Source organism: Amblyomma maculatum, chromosome 6, assembly GCF_055883805.1.
Source record: "Amblyomma maculatum isolate TAMU_Amacu chromosome 6, ASM5588380v1, whole genome shotgun sequence".
Taxonomy (NCBI): domain Eukaryota; kingdom Metazoa; phylum Arthropoda; class Arachnida; order Ixodida; family Ixodidae; genus Amblyomma; species Amblyomma maculatum.
Window position 1 is genome coordinate 86,665,451 of NC_139349.1, and position 19,490 is coordinate 86,684,940.

Here is a 19,490-nt window from a genome sequence, read left to right on the forward strand (position 1 = left end):
ATCTATAATAGTAATTTAGGGCAACATCTAATGCAAATAAAAGTTGGAAACAATGATAACGCAATTGCACGCACGCCTTCTAGCCCCATTACGGCCGATGTGGGACCTACAGCGGTTTTGTGTGGGCAGCCCCAATTGGGCTGGGTGTTGGTTTTGAACCTAAAGCCCACTTGCTGTTGCACGTGCCTTCAAATTCCCCACAAGGGACCAATTTTGGTATCATGCGGGCCCTCCCGCCTTTCAGTCCCATTACGGCCCATGTGGGCTATAAAGCAGTTTTATGTGGGCAGCCCGAATTGGGCTGGACGTTGTTTTTGAACCTAGAGCCCACCTGCTGTTGCACGGGCCTTCAAAGTCCCCACAAAGGACCGATTTTGGTACCATGCGGGCACGCCCGCCTTCCAGCCCCATTACAGCCTATGTGGGACCTAAAGCGGTTTAACTAAGGCTGCCTCATTTGGGCTTCACGAGGGCTTGCCCAAATTGGGCCCTTATTCATATTTCACCTGCCCTCAAGTAACCTACAAGGGGCCGATTGGGGCAGCATTTGGGTATGTCCGTTTTCTTGCCCCACTACGGCCGATGTTGATCCCACAAAGATTAATGGGGACGGCCTCATTTCGGATCTATGAGGGATTTCCCATAAAAAGCCCACATTTAGGTTGGATTGCCCTCAAATATCCGGCAAGGAACCCTTGTGGTCTGGATGCAGGAATGTGCTCTGCATTAGCCCAAGAAACGCCGCTATGGGACCCATGCAGGAGGAACAGGGGCAAGCCCAAATGGGGCTTGCCCACTTTTGCCCCATCGAGGACCGATGCAGGTTTTATGATGGTTGCCCCAGCCCCACTTGCCTACGTCGGACCCACTGGGGCCCCACATTCTGGGCTACCTGGGCCGCTTGGCCTTTAAATTTCAAAATGGGTGCGCTTCTAAATGAGAGGCTCTGCGCATGCGCAGCTGCCCCTTGTGAATTGTCTGGCTCAATAAATAATTTGTTCAACGTAGAGGGATCCTCTCGCCCACTTCTCTGCTGTTGTTCGTATTGCGTCTTTGCGCTTTCACATATCATCGTGTTGGCCTACGCGTATTTCTGTTGCAACCAAATTTGTACCCAGTATTTCAAAACAAGTATGCAAAACTGCTCTATCGCTTTGTCGCATGCACTCTTAATACTAATTTCAAGGCCTACGTAGGCGGGAACTGTCCGTTTGTTTGAAAGCCGTAAAGTGCGCGTGCTTGCCATCACGGCTTCGTCGTCTCCGCGAGCCACTGCACGCTCGTCCCTCCGTTGTAAAAACGAAGCTCAAGGTAAAGCGAGAAATAGCAGAGCTGTGGACAAAATTAGTCTGTGTACAGGTCGTACTTGGGTGCAGGGAAAAACACAGGGCGCAGCAACCGGGACGACTGCGCGGCAAGCCGGTATAGCACACGGCACTGCGCGACGGGCAGTTGGCTTGCAGGCGCAGTGGAGCGGCTTGGAAACGCGGGATTCGGAGCAGTCAAGCAGGAAGGCGGATGCCATCGGCGAAGGTTGTCTGTGAAAATAAGAAAAAAAAAATAGTGGTTATGGTAAGCGGTTAAATGATTAGTTGTAAAAAGATCTGTGATAAGAGTGGGAGTTCAAAAGTGATCGGTAATTAAAGTGATTACGGGTGAATGCGATTGGTAATACAGGCTATCATAGTGGATCCCACGTGGAATGCAAGTCAAGAAGGCAGAGGCAGATACCCCTTAAAGAATTCCCTCCAGCCATGAAGTCGACCGCGATTATCAGAACATGCCGCTCAATAGCATTTGAACGCACGCAATTGCTATTCACCCGCGGTTTCACACTAATGGAATAACTGCAACGTCGTGACACCGGTTAGCACCATTGGCTTGAGAGCTTCCTTTCAGGAGCCTGCGCCGCTGTATTCTTGTGTTGAATCCTACCGCAATAATGAGTGACTGGTAATAAATAGTATGAGAGAGAAAAAATAAAAAGAAGGAAAATAGAGGAAATAAGGATAAAGCAAAGAGAAGAAACAAGAGTCATACATCATAATGTGAAATAAAGTTGGCAAAATTATTGCCGTCATCGCTGATATAAAGGCGGAGTTGCCAAGCGCTTGTTTTCGCGTCTCTTCGGCATCTTTTTTTCTTTTTTTTTTCTAGGTCAACTTGACTGGTATCTACCATACTACCTGTTGCAGTCTCCGCGCCCGTACGCATAGTCTTTCAACTTCGTGTACGTTATCTCTACCCCATATCTCAGCGCTCAGATTTTTCTCTGTTCTGCTTTCCAACTTTATCCAACTTTGTCCAAGTTTTTTCAGGTTAACCTTTCTATCCATCCGTATGATGCCACCTGGTACATTCACTTGACTGGAAAAAATACATTCTAGATAAAGCGTTTGTAAGATATCATGATTATCACATCGAGGAGCTAGGACAACGCCATCTAAAGCGAACTGATTAAAAATGCTTTTCCTAACCAAACACAGTCTTCTTGACGAAATGTTGTCTAAATGACGACGGCTTCACCTAAACCGTTTCCTTTCGTTTGTTAATTGAAAAATAATTGAAATGTTATTGCGATCGCTTCCTGAAAATAGCTGTAATGTATTGGCATCTATTTTCGTGAGCAGTAGCAATAATGTAATTTAACTGAATTTTGCAATTATCACAAAAAGCAATAAGCGGAATTGTTTAAAGTTATTCTTCAAGAATAACCTTGCCATGTATTGTCGTCAGCATGCAGCTAGCATTGGTTACAACGCCACATCTTTAGGTCACTCCACAATTTGTTGCTTCCCTACGTGAATTGTCTACACCGCATTATTTATCGCTAAACCATGTGCACGTGGGCGAATCGGTTCCTTCAGCTTCGCGCTTACTTTGACGGTACAGTTGGCACTGAGTCTACGAAAGTATTTTCGCTCGCCCTTCTCCCGAGCAGTCTCTATCTTACGTCAACCTGGCCTAGCCACAGTGAAGTGGATCTTCTATCGCCGCCATCGATACGATATTGCGCGGTAGCGAGTGCAGCTCGTGCGGTAGAAAGGCGTCGCCGTAACTCGAACTTGAGAAAAGCTTGTCGGAAGAAATCCTGTGACGGCGGCGCGCGACGGCCATCTTGAACTCCTCGAGCGTAATACGTCGTTACCAAGTCGGATGTGGCGTTTCCAAGTTCTCGGCCTAAAAACGGCTTTCACGTGCACTATAAACTGCGCGTCTACGTCCGCATCACAATGCGGAAACACCTCAAGGGGCCACAGGCCGCTAACCCGTCATACCCTTAAGTATCCCCCTGATCTTTTTCCGCACATAGGCCGCAGGCCGTGCAACTTTCTGTGTTGGCAGAAGGTTATGAAAAAGCACGTCTTTGAGAGAGGACTGAAGCCCACTCGCCCTCCGTTCGCGTGCACTGTGCCTTCATATAAGGAGCGACTCCTGCTCCAGTGGGAAGGCTCACCTTTCATTCTGAAGCAATTTGAAAGCCGACCACAGCTCACTGACGTGGAGGAAGTTCGGACAAACTGCATACAATAGGAACTGTCCTTACTAGTAACTAATAATAACAGTAATAAAAGCGTTTACTTATCTACACAGTCAAATCGAAAATCGGAGCAAAAGTAATAAGAACAGGCAGCCACAGCAGCCTTCAACGCCGTAATTGTCTATTCACATGACAGTCACTTTACGTGGTAATTCGTTGTACTGCCACCTGTGAAGGGACGGTTGTTGGATAAGTTTTCATAATGGCATACAGGCAGTGATGCGGCGTGTAAGAGACCAATACAATGAAATGATGCGGCGTATTCATAATCTCTCGCTTGCTCTATCTCACAATAATCATTGCAAATATTCAACTATTTTTGCTCAATGAAACGTGTTTCTTTTGTCAGTGAAGTTCCTTAACCTCTGTTTTCAGAAATGTGGCGCAACAAGCACAAACACAAGAGAAGAGACACAACACACGCGCACACTACCAACTGTAATAAGAATCTGAAAACACTTCCTCTTCACCACTCCTCTTCTTCTACACTCAGGTACATCTCATCTTCCTCTTCTTTTCATCTTCCTCTTCTTTGCCAAGGGGATAGTGGCACTCTCTTCCTCGCAGACTATAAACATCGTCCAAGCATGGCAGTCACCACTGTCTTGTTACTCCACACCACCAACTAGCCCCTCAAGTCGTTATTTTCCCCATCTCTGAATTCTGCAAAAATACCTCCTCAAGCACACCAGGCGACGGCATTACTACAAAGCCTCGGCCTTGCTCCACCGAGAAATGGAACCCTGTATCTAGGAATTTCAGACCATCGTACCCATTTGAGCTGTTCAATAAATACATCCGCCATCATTCGTGCATTTAACATGCCGGATAAAGGTTTGGTGGCTTCTTTTTATTCGTCTCATAATCATGACTTTCTGAATCACAGGCATACATTATTCAATTTTTTTATGTGAATTGCCTCGTCTGCATACAGAAAGATACGTAGTCATCATCATCAAGTACTGATCGGACTAACGCAATTGTTTTGGCAGAAAGATGTCCGCAGCATTTTATATCATTTGTTCACTTAAAATTTCCACCTAATACATATTCCTAGAGAGATTTTAAGGCAAAATGTAGTGTTACCTGAGCCAGTATTTTATTATCGTTTCATCCGCCTCACCCCTCTTCATAGCTTTAGAATGTTATGCATAGATTTAGAGGAGAGTAAGGCAAAAGCAAATGTTGTCATTGCTCTTCAAATATCGGCTGTCGCAAAAAAAAAAAACTATGTTTGTTCGTTTACGACCTGCGCAATAAAATGATTCGCATAAAAAGTCACAGCCTAAAACCCTCATTTTAAGCGGGCTTCATTGTTTCAGAGATGTAGAGACCTTTGTCTTGCCCTGCCCTCAGCTGTAGTTTTGATGACAATGATGATCACGAAGGTGGTGATACAACTAGATATATTTTAGGCATGGTATCGTACGGCACGGTATGGTATGGTATGGCATGGCATGGCATGGGGTATGGTATGGTACGCTATGATATGGTATATAAGGCATGGCATGGTATAGCATGGTATGGTATAGTATGGCAGGGTGTGGTACGGTATGGCAAGGTATGGTATGGTATGGTGGCCCATATGGCTATTGTGCAAGCCATATTGGAGGGCTTCGAACACTCTTTGGGCTACCTCCTTCACTTACATCACGCTCAGTGCCGGAATGAGATGTCATTGCAAGGTAAATGACAGAGAGTGGTCAAATAAATAAAATCACTAAACGTTTTTACGAAAACTGAGAAGAAAAGAAGAAAAGAAAAGAAAAAGTGTCCACTTTATTTCGTTATGTCATGTTTCTTTTTTTACTTAGCATTTCCTACTCTTCTATCCCAAATCAGCGCCGTGCTTGTTTACCTCAGTCTCAGTATCTTGTTTTCTGATGCGTTTCACCGTCATAAATTATTATTTGAGTTTTGATTCAATTTTCTTGAATCCATGCGCCACAGTGTCTATGCACGCACAAAATGGCCTGCTACATTGCTTTTAGTAAAGACAAACAGTACAATGAGATAGTAAGCTTTATTTTCTCTATGTGTTGAGCTCTGCTCAATGTTTTCTGTGGGATATTTGTATCGTATAATAAAGTTTGTTTAATGTGACTCGATTGTGACTACATTATGTCACTGTTGGCATTGTTTCCTATTCTATCGATTCTATTGCCCGTGCCATGCGAACTTGACTCTGTTTCTTTCCCAGTGTGCAGAATTACAGCGCACGACGTTTCTGCAAGTTGGTTCTTTCTGCGTTAAACGTTCTCTTCCTGTTATCGCCAAGGCGAGACCTTAGCAAGATGGCCATTTTATATATTTTATATAGCCTCACGGTGTCAGCGCTTTTATCGCCGGAAAAGTAATTTATGAACAAAAATGATGTCCAAATTGTTTCCGTCGGCTTCCTTGCGATGCGAAGTAATGACTTTAGCACTGTATGCGATATCTGTTCTTCAGGATGCACGTTCATTTTAGTTGTTCTCTTTCTTTTTTATTGAGATAAAGAGCTAGCATCCGTCGCAGTGGTCGGTTCGCATGCCGGATACGAGCTATAGGCCGTGTTGCGTGGCGCTGTTCCGACGAGCGCGCAAGCGAGGCACTTCACTCGAACAGTTTCTGCTGAGAGCGAGCCGCAAGGTCTTGTACGGTCATATGCAGGTCCCTGCTTGGAATTATCGGTATGCAAAGCGGGGGCGCCGTGGCTGCGGCCAGGACAGTCAACAAAGTCGCCAACAGTGCCGTTCCAGGCTACCGTCCAAGCCGGAAAGACACCTGAGGTGATTTTTTTTAGCACACGCTTAGCGATGTCTTGTACGCACTCATCATCATCATCAGCCTGACTGTACCCACTGCAGGGCGAAGGCCTCTCCCATATTCCTCCAATTAACCCAGCTCTATGCTAGCTGCATCCACTTGACCCCTGCGAACTTCTTAACCTCATCCGCTCACCTACCTTTCTGCCGTCCCCTGCTACGCTTTCCTTCCCTTGGAATCCAATTTGTTACCCTAAGCGACCATCGATTATCCTCTCTTCGCACTACATGACCTGCCCACGCCCATTTCTTCTTTTTAATTTCCACTAGAATGTCAGTAACTTGAGCTATTTCTCCGATCCACTCTGCACGCTTCCTATCTCTTAATGTTACCCCTACCATTTTTCGTTCCATAGCCTTCTGAGTTGTCCTCAACTTAAGTAGAACCCTCTTGGTTAGCCTCCACGTTTCAGCCCCATAGGTGAGTACAGGTTGTACGCACTATTTGCCTGCAAAACAACAGAATATGTTTGCTCCTAGTTCTTCACCTTCTACGGCTTATATGTTAGGGTACTGAAGTCCGAACTTCCACGCACACTCAAAATAAAAAAAAACTTGCACGTCATTTCCTCCTTTATGCGCTAAGCGCAGTTAAGTAGTATAATTTGTACAGACTGTGTGCGTTTATGTACGTGAGTTTTTTTTTTTTCATTCAAGAATATTTTGAGCTAAAAACCAGACACAAAGATTTGCATAAACACGTGAATTATTTGAAGTCATCGAATTTTGTCCTCGTCTAGAGGAACGCTGAAGCATGCCCCTTCTTTCTCACCCTAATGAAAAGTGGAATGATATAACTAATAACTAACTTTTTTATCGGCAACTAATAGGTATGCTAAGAACTGCATCAGATAGAAACGTTTGATAAGCTGTTACGTTCCTTGAGGGTTGGAAGTAGCATCTGCAGGGCCAGCTTTATGACAGGGGTCTCCGTTAGCAGGCAGCAGACCGAAAGCGGTTAACGGCTTGCTTTGCATATCGTTTCATACAAAGGGGGAAAGTTATTATTGGCTGGATTTATGACAAAGATCAGAAAAACAAAATACATTATTCACATGCTCTACCAGAGAGACAGACGGTAAATGATGCAAAAAATCACAGTGAAACGAAGTGTAGGAAATTGCAAGGTATGCAATTTACATTTGAGACCACTCTTGACATTGAGGGCAATGCTAGCGTTTCTGAATAGCTCCGTCGGGCTACGTACGACGGAGATTTTGTAGAAGTGAATATATAAATAAAATGTTTGCAAAGAAACAAAGAAATGTTCTCTAAATGCACGTTAAAAAAGCGCGCTTTATTTTCATTTAGACCTGAATTCAACAAAGTATAAAAATGTAAATTTTTGTTCTGCAAGTGAACGAAACGAATCTTAACACAAAAATGATAATAATAATTTTTGGTGTCGTGTAGTGCTACCAGGTTTCCATTTTTTCCCCGTCTCAGGATTTAGAAAACATGCTGAGAATTGTTACCGAGCCTCACTGCGAAATTTTTCAACTGTTAGAAATCTTCCAACTACCACGGAAAAGGAAAAAAAAAAACAGATTGCCTGTTTCATATTATTCCAGTCCCTATACATTAGCACGCGAGGGATCTCAGTAGCCTTGTAGTGGGGCCCTGTAGCTCTGCTGCTTAATGGAGATAAGGATGAGGGTTTCTAGCATCGCAGAGAGGTATGGAATGCTCATGCTAGAAGAGCATGACCGGGAAGCAAAAACGGAGGGTTGTGTATGTTTACAACGGAAGACTGTACTCCTTTCATGGCATTAATCAGGCTTAAATGATTCCAGTCCGTGACAAGTGTGTATATGAGGCACCCTTTCCAAGTGGTCTCAAAATTATCAAACCATGTCTGTATGCAGGGCTCTCAAGACCATGTGGTGTGACGCACCGTAGTACCAGCACTGAGACAAGATCAATTCGTCTCCAAAAACAATGAAGGGCCCTGTCACTTTAACAGTGTTGACGTCCCTCTTTGGATTTGGTGCTTACTGCTTCGAACTTGATTGCAATGCAACGCTACCGTGGAATGTTTCCAAACAAGATCATCCACAGATAGCACCGAAGCGAATCGAAGAACTGCTTCGATGCCCTGCTGGACTGCACGGGTGCACCGAATCGCCAGTTAACTGCACAAGGAATCTCTTTGCTATTACTTGTTCCTGTGCCGAGAACTGCGTTTACTACGGAGACTGCTGCTGGGATGCTGGGATGTCTTTGGCATCTCCTGCTGCAGGCAAATGCGTAGTACGTACCATCGACAAGCGTTCAAGGAAAAAATTCTACGTAGTCTCGGGATGCAACCCGAAATGGCCCGAAGACGAAGTGCGAAGCTCGTGCGAGAACGCCACGGAGCTGGGAGATCCATTTTATTTGATTCCAGTCACAACAAACCGGCAACTAACCTATATGAACGCGTTTTGTGCACTATGCAACTATGACTTGGACAACACTTCTACGTTCTGGAATGCTTCAGGGAGTGCCGGAAGAGAATTTCAGGTGGCTCCTCCACAAGAAGTTCTGGACAATTCGGATATTTTCTTCTGGCCTTGTGACAATCGCCTTGTCGATATTCATACTTGTCCCAGAGGCACTGACCCGGAAACTGTGAGAAAATGCTCGACATACTTCGCTCCAGTACGTTTCAAGAGCAATGAATCTGAGGTGGTCTACAAAAACGTGTACTGTGGAATCTGCAATAGTGCTGACATTTCGTTCATGAATTGTGTCCCGCAGCAAGCGGTGCGCGATGTATGGCCACGCGTTTATCCCAAATCCTCATTTGGGCGTCCAAATCTTTTGTCATTGATAAGGCCGGTGGTAAGCCAAGGCTCCTGCTTCTCGTGGCATAACAACAGGTGCTACATCAGAGCTCCCCAGTACTTATATGCGAACACTTCTGTGACATACGACGGCGAAACAATTGGCAATGACAGCGTGACAAACAGCACCAACACTACACGATCAGATGACAACTCCTACAACATGCAAAATTACCTTACAATCATTTGCATCAGTCTGTCGCTGATATGCCTCTTCCTGAAAGGCATCGTGTACGTCCTCTACAGCAGCTCGAGAACTTTCTCTTCAAAGTGCACATTGTGCCTTTCAGGAACGCTCTTCTTCAGCCACCTTCTCTTTCTCTTAGGAAATAGCTTCGATGTGTCCAAGCCGGTGTGCGTAGGTTTTGCCATTGTCCTTCACTACGGCTTTCTCTGCACCTTCTTCTGGACTAGTGTGCTGTCTTATGACATCTGGAAGAACGTGGTGGCCGTGCGCCTTACATCAAGTCGGCACACTGGATTTTGGCTCTATGCTCTGATTGCATGGGGTGGACCTCTAGTTGTCATCGCCTTGTGCGCCGTGCTGAACTGGGTGACCCCAGACTTCGTGCTTTCACCCCAGTACGGACGCTTTTCGTGTTGGATTGGCAGCCTGTGGAGTCAGCTAAGCTTCTTCCTGATGCCTATGATTATACTTCTCCTACTCGACGTGGGGCTGTACGTACACATTGTCGTGCAAATCAGGAAGACTGCCAAGCAGGCGGCGAGCTTCGAGTTCAAAGGAGGTGGGAACAAATCCCATTTGGGCCTGTTCGTGAAACTCGCCTTTATCATGGGCTCAACGTGGCTTTTGGGTTTCATCGGTGCATTCGTCAACTGGCTCGCCCTCGACATCATTGTTATCATACTGATCGGACTCCAGGGCGTGTACCTCTTCTTCGGCTTCAAGGACTACGAGCATTTGCTCCCGAGGCGATTCCGCAAAAAGCAAAAAACCATTGCTACGGGGATGTCTTCAGCGAACACAGAGCTGTCTTCTTCTCGAAGAGACTTTAGTTCCAAAGAGGATGTCCAACGATCGCATACCGCTCAATCTGCAGACGGGCAGCACTAAAACGTGTTTTTTTTTTCTTTACATTTTTGTGCCCGACTGTGTTGGTATATGTATTCGCCTGCTTATTCCTGTCCCTAGTAAATGTTACGCTCATTATTTTGATTTGAACATTCATGACTTAGAAACTATTGTCTGATCATTATAAACCTCCTCGAAGAATACGCTATTTCTTTTTGTCTTTTTTTACGATGCCATTTTTTTTCAATAAATTTCTGATTACAGTGGATAGTTTGAAAGGCCGCACAAAGTAATGTGAAATAGAATTTTGAAAGTCAATTTCGCAATATTTATCAGTTGTTACAAAAGTGCTAAATTTTGATGAATAGCCTTTTGTTATTTCATCCGTGGTGCTTTTACGACTTCCTTCATACCTCTAGCTGTTTCATAAGTTATCAATACCCTCGCCGAAGTGGCTCACTGGTTAGGGCGGTCGACTTGCTGACGCCAACGAGATGGGTTCGATGAAGAATGGTGGTTTGTGCTAGTTGTTGTTCCTTCATTATTATGGAATAGACCTACAGGACGAATACGAGAACAAGAATGGACATACAGACGGCGCTGAGCTTACAACTGTCTTTTATTGAAAAGCACGCATCAATTTATACGCTCGTCTACTGTGCGCACACCCTAATCGTCAAATACGCGCGTCAAACCCAGATGTATGCTTATCGCGGATGAAACCACATTTACAGCACACGTGTGTACGCTGAGCCATTATCTATGGCTTAGTAAGCTCGTTTCCCTGGCTGTTAATGTCACTGAAGGTGCGCTGACACACCCATTCGACTTCGTGATCATGTGGAATGCTTCAGCCAGCTTAGGCGCCGGTCAATATGCCGAACGTTGATACATCGGCCGGTCTGACCTAAGTACGTGAGGCCACATGAAAGAGCAATTTGGTAAACTACACTAAATCAGTATGCCCCGTGTCCGAATGGAGCAATATATCAAATTTCTCTTTCATAGGGCCTCATGTACTTCATATAAAGCATGAAGAGCAGCCGTGATAGAGGACAACCTTGCCTTAATATTTTGCATACCTTGACAGCTTCCGCACTTTTTATCCCTTCCCATGCAATTTCTACTTTGTTATCTCCGTATATCAGCCCGGCCGATGTATCAACGATCGGCTTATGGAGCATATTAACTCATTAAAAAAGAACGCCACCAATCTTGCCAAGCATTGCTTTACTTGTGAATGTGTTCTAGCCTTCCACAATGACATTATCAGCAAGTGAAATGAGCTTGCTAAGCAATAGATAATGGCTCAGCGTACACACATGCGCTTAAAGTGGTTGTATCCGTGATAAGCACGTCTGCGTTTGACGCATGTCTGACAATGCGCGTGTGCACAGATTAGATCAGCGTATAAATTGATGTTTCTTTTCCAGTAAAAGACAGTTGTAAGTTAAGCGCCGTGTATATTGTTGCAAAGAAAATCGGCAGTGGCGCGAGAGGAGCCCTCGCGCTAAGCCAGCCATATTAAATCATATTTCACCCTATCGTCATGTTGTGCCGTCTTCTCGCTTGTCGCCACGTAACAATGTCCCTTCTTGTTCGCGTCTTCGCCCTGTAGCACCGTTTTATAATGTGGGTTCGATATCTGCCACGGAGGTTGCGTTTACGTATAGTGGCTACGTGCAAGGCACATGTGTACAGCTCAACGTCAGTGTTATAAAGAACCCCAAGTAGTAGTGGTAGTACGGCGTGCTTCATAGAAGATGTCTCTTTGGGACTTTAATTTAATGTCATGCCACGCCTCAATCTAGCTTGTACTAAATGCTGGACAGGTTTGTTATCTTATAGCGTTTTCGTTTACTGACGCATGTTTTTAGTGTTACGTACCAACAGGGAAGAGTAACCTAAGAACAATAGAAACAGACCAATAAGTTTAGTTTCAACAACATTAGCTATGGCTACAGCGCAGATTATAAATCTATAGCGGTACAGTTGGTGCAGAATGCATCTGCCATCCGCATTCAATCGATTTCGAACCCATTTTCTTTATTGGATTCTGAACTGCGGTATATTTCACTGAGCTAAATTCTGATTCTGTCGACTGTTACATCTAGTGAACAACAAGCAAGCCACAGCAGCAACGAGCAATAAGTGCAGTCGCACACGTGGGGACGTATTTAAGGCCAGCTTAATTGTATTGATCGCCTGTAGCAAGGCTGCAAGACGAAAAAAAAAATTAGAAGGGGAGCAGGAAGTTGTTTTACAAGTAAACAGAAGCTGCAAGAAGGTTTTCTCCGAATTCCAGGCAAAGGGTAGTACTTTGAGTAGTCTAATGTTTTTAAGGCGTTCACCAATGTCGCGAATGTAGTATAACTAACTGGAGCGTTTACAAGAACGCCTGGTTTTGTGCTTCCAGACCAATCGCTTGGCGTTTTTAAGAGGCTCCTGTTTAGCTGCCGTTAAGGCTGTATATATAGGTATAAAATGTGTTTATACCTGGAGTGTTAACATAAGTGCACCGAAGAAAATTCAAAACGAAACTTAACACCAGTACTTAATACTTGAACCTGAGGTTTGGTCGAAGGACATCGTGACTGCTCACTACAAAGAAACCACCTTAAGGCGAAGTGTAGCTTGCCGCAGGCCGAGAAATGAAAAAGGGTGATGAGACTGATCACAAAGACAGCATTGATAACTATTCAGTTATCAAAAAGTAGTTGCACTTTTCAAAACTGCTCTACTGAAGGGAAGGGACATATCTGCTTCCGTTAGCTGATTAATGTCATCTGCCCATCATTTAACATGCGGAATCCTATCGTCAGTGCGCAACCCTCCACTCACTAGCATCCGCGAAGGAGAGTGGGAAGCAGAAAAAGCGAAGAAGCTTTGAAGATGTACGAAGAGATGCAAAAGAGAAGAGAAGCGTCATGTACCGATCGCTTTGGTGTTGTTGTATAGGTGTTATGTTTGCTAAGTATACAAGAACATGACGTATATTGAGTGCGTAGTATGGTGAATGGAAGGGCATGTGTAGAACGACACCGAAACGCTTTGCTAAAGAAGAGCGTTACTGATTGCGAAAACGGAAACTAGGCGCGACGCAGGTTATGCGACGAGCCGCAAGTGTGCAACAAAGAGGGCGAGGCCAGCGGGTACGATTACTCAGCATTCGACGCATGCTGCATAACGGGAGAGCAACGACAAGCTACCCGAACACAAAATGCCATCCACGTTACATATAGTGGTTGTAAACGCATTTTGATTAATTGATTAGAAATAGCCTACGGTATCTTTCACTGGAGCTAGATTCTGATTCTGTGGACCGTTGCTGTCTCTACTGAACAACAAGCAAGCCACGGCAGAAACTATAGCAGCAAATGCATACAGGGAGCTCGAGGCGAAGCCGCAGATTCTAGCGATTAACGGCAGCAAGAATGACAAGAAGCACGAGATAGGCATCAGATGCGGCTGGCATTAAAGGCGGCTACCAGCTAAATGATCATTTGAGCAAAAGGGAAAAATTGGCTGTCAGTTCGAGCTGTTCCGCAGAGAGTAAAAACTGGTTTGTAAAACATAAACGTTTACACAGCAGAATTTAAACCTCACCTTACAAGTCGGTTGCAGTGGAAAGGAGCTTCAGCGCAATGCGACAGCGCCCACAAGTGTGCTGGTTCAACACCTATTGGCTGGTTTCAAGCTCTCACGCGCCATCAAAATTCTGGACCGGTCACCTCGTGCCCGTTGCCTCCCCTCCCCTGCGAGCAACTTTTGGCACAAAACAAAGCTCTATACTCGCACAAGTTACAACGTCGCTTGTTTTGAAAATGTGTGTTAGGTGTGAGGCATGCGCTCATTTTGGGTTTCGAAACATTTAACGCATGCGACTGAAAACGACACTGCACAAAACGAAGGGATTCGCAGCAGAAAACTGGCAGTATACCCATACTCCAATAAAGGAGGCTAAACTGTATTTGCGTGAGAAGGGTCAGGAAGACGGTTTTAATTCTACCTCTCAACTAACCTAGGTTATTCCGCTGGCAGCCCCGTTGCACCCATTACCTGTAACTGATAGCTGCGTTCTAGGTTTGTGAGGTTTGGGCGGATAACTCGACCGAGACGATAGAGACAGCCAATGCCTTTATATTCAGCACGTCTTATGCAGCGAAGGCTGCTTCGCCCGTACTTGAATGCAGGTCACGGGTGAGTATACTCGTTGCAATATTCGTTCTGTCTGCTTCAGTTTTCTCTTCACAGACAGTAATAAAATGTCATTATCAATGATCATTCAAGTCACGACATTGGTTCCAGGCGACCGTGCATGTGTGCTCGGCTTCGTCGTTGGCGGAGCTCCTGGTGAGCACGCAGGCACATTCGGTTAGCGAGGATGACTATCCCGGTATACCGCCCGCGAACGTTACACCAACAGCATGAAAAAACCTTCAGAGCCTGTGCGCGCTGGCAAACCTCCAATGACGTCACGTTCTTAACCCTTCTCTTTTAGTTTTTCTTTTTTTTTTCTCTCTCTTCTGTTGCAGCAGGTATTACTATCTAGCAAATGGAAACGTTCCTGTCAAAGAGGCACCAGTTATAGTTGTTTCATTTTGATGTGTGAGCTATAAGTATAGCTAAGGCGGACTTCGTGATAAGTTCGGCATGGAATGTTAACCTAACATAAATAGCCGATGCTAGGCCGCGCAGGACACAGGTCCATATTTTAGGTCCGACATTGGCATAAAAGTTCGGACCAAACATTTTTAGGTAGAGAGAGAGAGGCTGGCCGCATGCATTTTGTGCACAGATGTTTTGCCTCCTTGGTCAAAAGAGACCATCTCAGGCTATGGGAGTTCCTGGTTTCCAGCATTGTTGGCACCTTACCCGCCGTGACCAGCGGCTCGCACATCGCCTACCACGTGTTCGATTGCAGATCAGTGGAAACTTGCTCCTTTCTGCGTAAGAGAGTAATATGTTTCCACGTATAAGTGCAATACTCAAATGAAGATAAAAACGTATAACCAGTTTCAAGAGCTGTTCCCGGGTTCCAGTAGAGAGAAGAGTGGTGTTTGAAATTTCATGCCGACTCTCCCAGCCAGCTCGGATGCCCTGTGCGGGCACATTGCCAGTTGACTTCGGCGTGTATATAGGTACCGTGCAAGTAGATTTCCCGTAAAAACAAACGCGAACGGCAGATATTTAGCCTCTAACATCGGCTACACTCAGTTCAGTTCAGGCGTTCAGTCGTGTCCGACTCTTCGTGACCCTATGGACCATGTCACGCCACGCTTTCCGGTCTCTCACTATCTTCTTAACATCACATAGCTTCATCTGCAATGCCTCGAGAATGCCATCTAACCATCGCGTTCGCTGCCTACCCCTTCTCCGGCGACCCTCAACCTTTCCCAACATCAAATCTTTCTCCAGCGACTCCTCTCTTCTCATCAGATGACCAAAGTAGCTGAGCTTTAACTTTAGAATTTGACCCTCCAATGAGCAGTCAGGGTTTATGGTCGACAATATCGACTGATTTGATCTTCTACACTAGTGAGCCCCAAAATATTGTTTCAAGGATTCAGAATCTAAGACCATCATGTAATGTTCTATAGCAGTAAAGAAAGAATTTCTGCGCTTTGCTCGAATATATAATGACTGAATGCCCCTTGGCCTTTGTCGAACGCATACGCAGTCGATAGGGTGGGTTCGTCGGAGCATGAAACTCCAGCTCTTTATCATACAATACCTATTTCAGTAAAGCGCCACATGAAAGTGCTATTTAGAGAACGATATGGTTGCTTTTGTCGAAGCGGAGCAACAAAGACCGTTAGATTTTTCGAAAAAATAGAAGTCCTCTAATGCAGAAATAAACTCAGCAAATGTTTTGCGAACTGAATACCTGTATTGGGAACATAAACAAAACAAAACAAAATAATGTAAAAGAGTAAAGGCACGTGTGTGTGTTGCTATAGATTACACGTACCTGTATGTAACGATATTCCATTCACAAATACCGCAGAACTAAAGGGCAGGCGTGTTTATTATACTGCTAGCGAGCTTCAAACACGAGCAAAAAGCTCACTGTTTCCAGCGCTGTCATTCCAACGCTTGACTCATTGCTGGTTGCCTCTAAAATTGTTCCAAAATTAATAATTTCGTAAATCCAACGTATTCGATTTTAAGTTATAGTTAGTTTTTATGAGTACTGCTCTGTTATGATGCATATGCGTTTTTCAAGGCCGCTTCTTGCGAATGTGATGTTCAGTACTTCATCCTAGCAGCTTTCAGCGTAACTTTATTTGATAAGACCAAAGTATCACACTTCCGAAGGCTGCTGGTGCACATCCCGTCAAAAGGGAACCAGTGGTCGGGGGATCCGCCCACCGCCGCTGTTCGTCGTGGAAGCTTTGGAAAGCCCACTCACCGGAAAGAGGCCATGTCTTTGAAATAAGACGACGCGCAGCTCCGTATACGAGCCGCGCAAGGCGTGGTGACGAATGGAATTATTGCGTGTCAGTTATGCGAGTCCGCACGCAAATGCTAGCGGCCAACCTTTTTACGTCACCATCATATCCGAGGTAAAAGCGCGAAGGGCGCGGACGAGGCATTGACGATATCCTGTAACTCTTATGTCATGGCTTCCTGTCACATGACCCGATGCGGTCTGAAACTGTTGTACCTCACCATGCACTAATCGTTCACTGCGCGACTCCGATGCGCGAGAAAAGAAGTCCGAAGTTATGATAACAACAGGACGAACGCACCATTTTGAGCTCGGATGCCTAACCACCTTCCATGACTTTCTCGAGATCATAGCGCAAGTGTATGTGGCATCTATGAAAAACATACAAAATAGACTGCAACTAAACGACCGTTGTACAGACCCGGCACTATTTTTTTTTTTTCGGGCATACGTGGAACGTGTCCAATCGCGATGTTTTCGAAAGACTGCGGGTAAATTAAGGCACGTTGTACGAGCCCAGTATACATTTCTCCGATAACTTTTTTTTTAAGTGCGACTTATCTCTCAATTTCCTTGTGGGTTCAGTTTGCTTTCACCCACTTTGATTTGCAAAAGCTATAAAACCACTTCAAGTTGGTATACGATTTCTGCACGCAACGTGACGGAAAGTCGGCGCCTGGTCGAGTACCTCGAGTTCGCCAGCAGTATAAATTGCATATTTTTGCTTCTACGAGCATAGGAGTCACGTCGTTGGTTGTGTAACGATTGGCTCATATTACTGGGGTGAAACGTGCAAACTGAGAGATTTCTCCTCGCTATTTCCATGCAAACATTTGGAGAACATGACATTTTCTTTCGCGTGCTGAAGTCAGCTTCACGAACGTTGAGGCTTTCCTGTGAGCCATGTGGCGTATTTTCCAGTCAAATTTCATTGACAGGATAGAAGAGGACCCGCTTTATTCACACCTTTTTAAGCCACTGTGCTGATAGCTGGATTTCTACATGAGGGACAGCTGGCTGGGCTTGCGGTTGGTTCGAGGCGAGCCAAGCAGTCCATGAACTAAGAGGTGGGTATGCGGGTAATGCGAATGATCATCCAATCAGACACAGAGAGCTGCTCGCGCGTGGCGACGATGAAACGGAGCCGTTTAACCTCGTACCCACAGGAGCTTATACCCCACGTACACAAACTTTCGCAAGAAAACAAAGCTGCCGACTGGGCCCTCTCAAGTCTTCCCGAAAAAAACATGCAATAATTATCTGAAAGCAGGCTTTTCGTGCTTCTGGCTTTCTGGCTACTCCCATGTGGCCTGCGATGGAGATGGCATTCGTCAGATGGAGATGGCAGTTTGTATTAAAGACGAATTTATTCAATCTCTCCATGAAAGTAAAAAATGACGGTTGGATGTTATCAGCAAATGAGAATTTTAGTTAGAAAACCGGAAAGAGTACGCTTGTGGCACTTATCTACGGAGTAACCACTTATCGACTGTTAAACATTGCTTGTGTCTTTTGCAGTGGTTGTGATATATGCCTAAATGATGATCAACCTATTTTTCTGTTTGCTACTAAAGAAAATCCAGCATAGCATTTCTTACTGATTAACAAGTGCTAATTATCTAAACGTACGTCCGACGTATACAGTCGGTTCTCAAAACAATTACAGGATTGCCCTTAGATTCCCTTAAATGCCTGATGGCGAAAGTATTTCCTCCTTCTCTTCTAAATCTATCGTTTGCATACTTGTTATAATATTTCTTTTTCTTTTCTCCGTTTTCTCATCGTTCTATACTGATGTGACTTACAGGTGGCCCTACCAAGGAGGTTATATATAACCTCCTTGGGCCCTACGGGGCTTTTTAGTAGGGACTAAGCCTAACTAGTGGAACGAGGAAATTATTTCGATGTCAAACCCTATTGCGACGTCTCACGGAATATCGCAAACAGATCTCGCGAATGCGAGATTTTCACCACGAGCCTAGAAAAGTTTTCGTCTTAAAAGGTACGGCGGAAGTCGCTGTAGGTCAATGACTAAAGCCACGTGCATATATTTCTCAGCGTCCGCGACTTTCAAGGAGGTGCAAAGAGAAGTTCGCTCATGCTAACATATCTTATTCCCATTATGACACACATCGGAATTTCTGCACTGATACGCACCACTATTCCAGCAGCTCTCACTCGCACGGATTGAAAACAAGCAACGGCGGCAGCAATGCAACGTACGCCCGAAAAGATACGCATTGGCTCACTTTCGCGTAACATTTGATAAACAGCCTCGTTATTTAGGCAAGCTATCTCTAGCATTTTGCATCAATCTTTGGGGTGCAGGTATTCCTATACGTACTGGGAATTGAGCGCCTGTAGCCAGTACAACACGCATCTCAAGATGCAGAACAACGTGGTATACATAGAAATTGTATGCTAGCACTTCTTAATCTTAAATCTTCGTTTTTATGTTCTACCTTGCATGTCTAGGAAAAGAGCAGGTCGAATCTACTTGAGGCCTATTCTGGTAAAGCTCTTATACCGGTGAGCCTGCAAAGGTGATGATATGATGCATTGTAAATCTAGATTGAACAGCGAAAAGCCGGAAGCGTGAACGATCCGCTCCTAAATAAAATGTGCCGTTAATTATTCAAGTAGTTAGAAGAGTACGGAAGCGTTCCGCCCACAGCTTTGTCTACTTGTGAGACGTACATGGAGTTTAAGCCCCCGTATTTTTTAGAAAATATTCGCCACCCTACCCGAAACTAATCAGAGAAGAAACAGTCACCCTACGAAAAATCATCACCAACAATCACGTGCAAGGCACCTTAACTACACAAAATCTCGC

General features: G+C 44.9%; 1 protein-coding gene across 1 annotated transcript; it reads left to right on the plus strand.

The window, feature by feature from the left end:
* Window positions 1-6,087: 6,087 nt before the first annotated feature.
* LOC146186202 (uncharacterized) lies at window positions 6,088-10,517 on the plus strand. The gene is made up of 2 exons (XM_084607093.1): window positions 6,088-6,312; window positions 8,214-10,517. The coding sequence occupies exon 2, from the start codon at window positions 8,287-8,289 to the stop codon at window positions 10,246-10,248; it is 1,962 nt and encodes a 653-aa protein (XP_084463219.1). The 5' UTR covers window positions 6,088-6,312; window positions 8,214-8,286; the 3' UTR covers window positions 10,249-10,517.
* Window positions 10,518-19,490: the final 8,973 nt, after the last annotated feature.

Bases quoted from the DNA above. Each gene is read 5' to 3' on its own strand.
- LOC146186202 (XM_084607093.1), top strand. From the start codon at position 8,287: ATGAAGGGCCCTGTCACTTTAACAGTGTTGACGTCCCTCTTTGGATTT.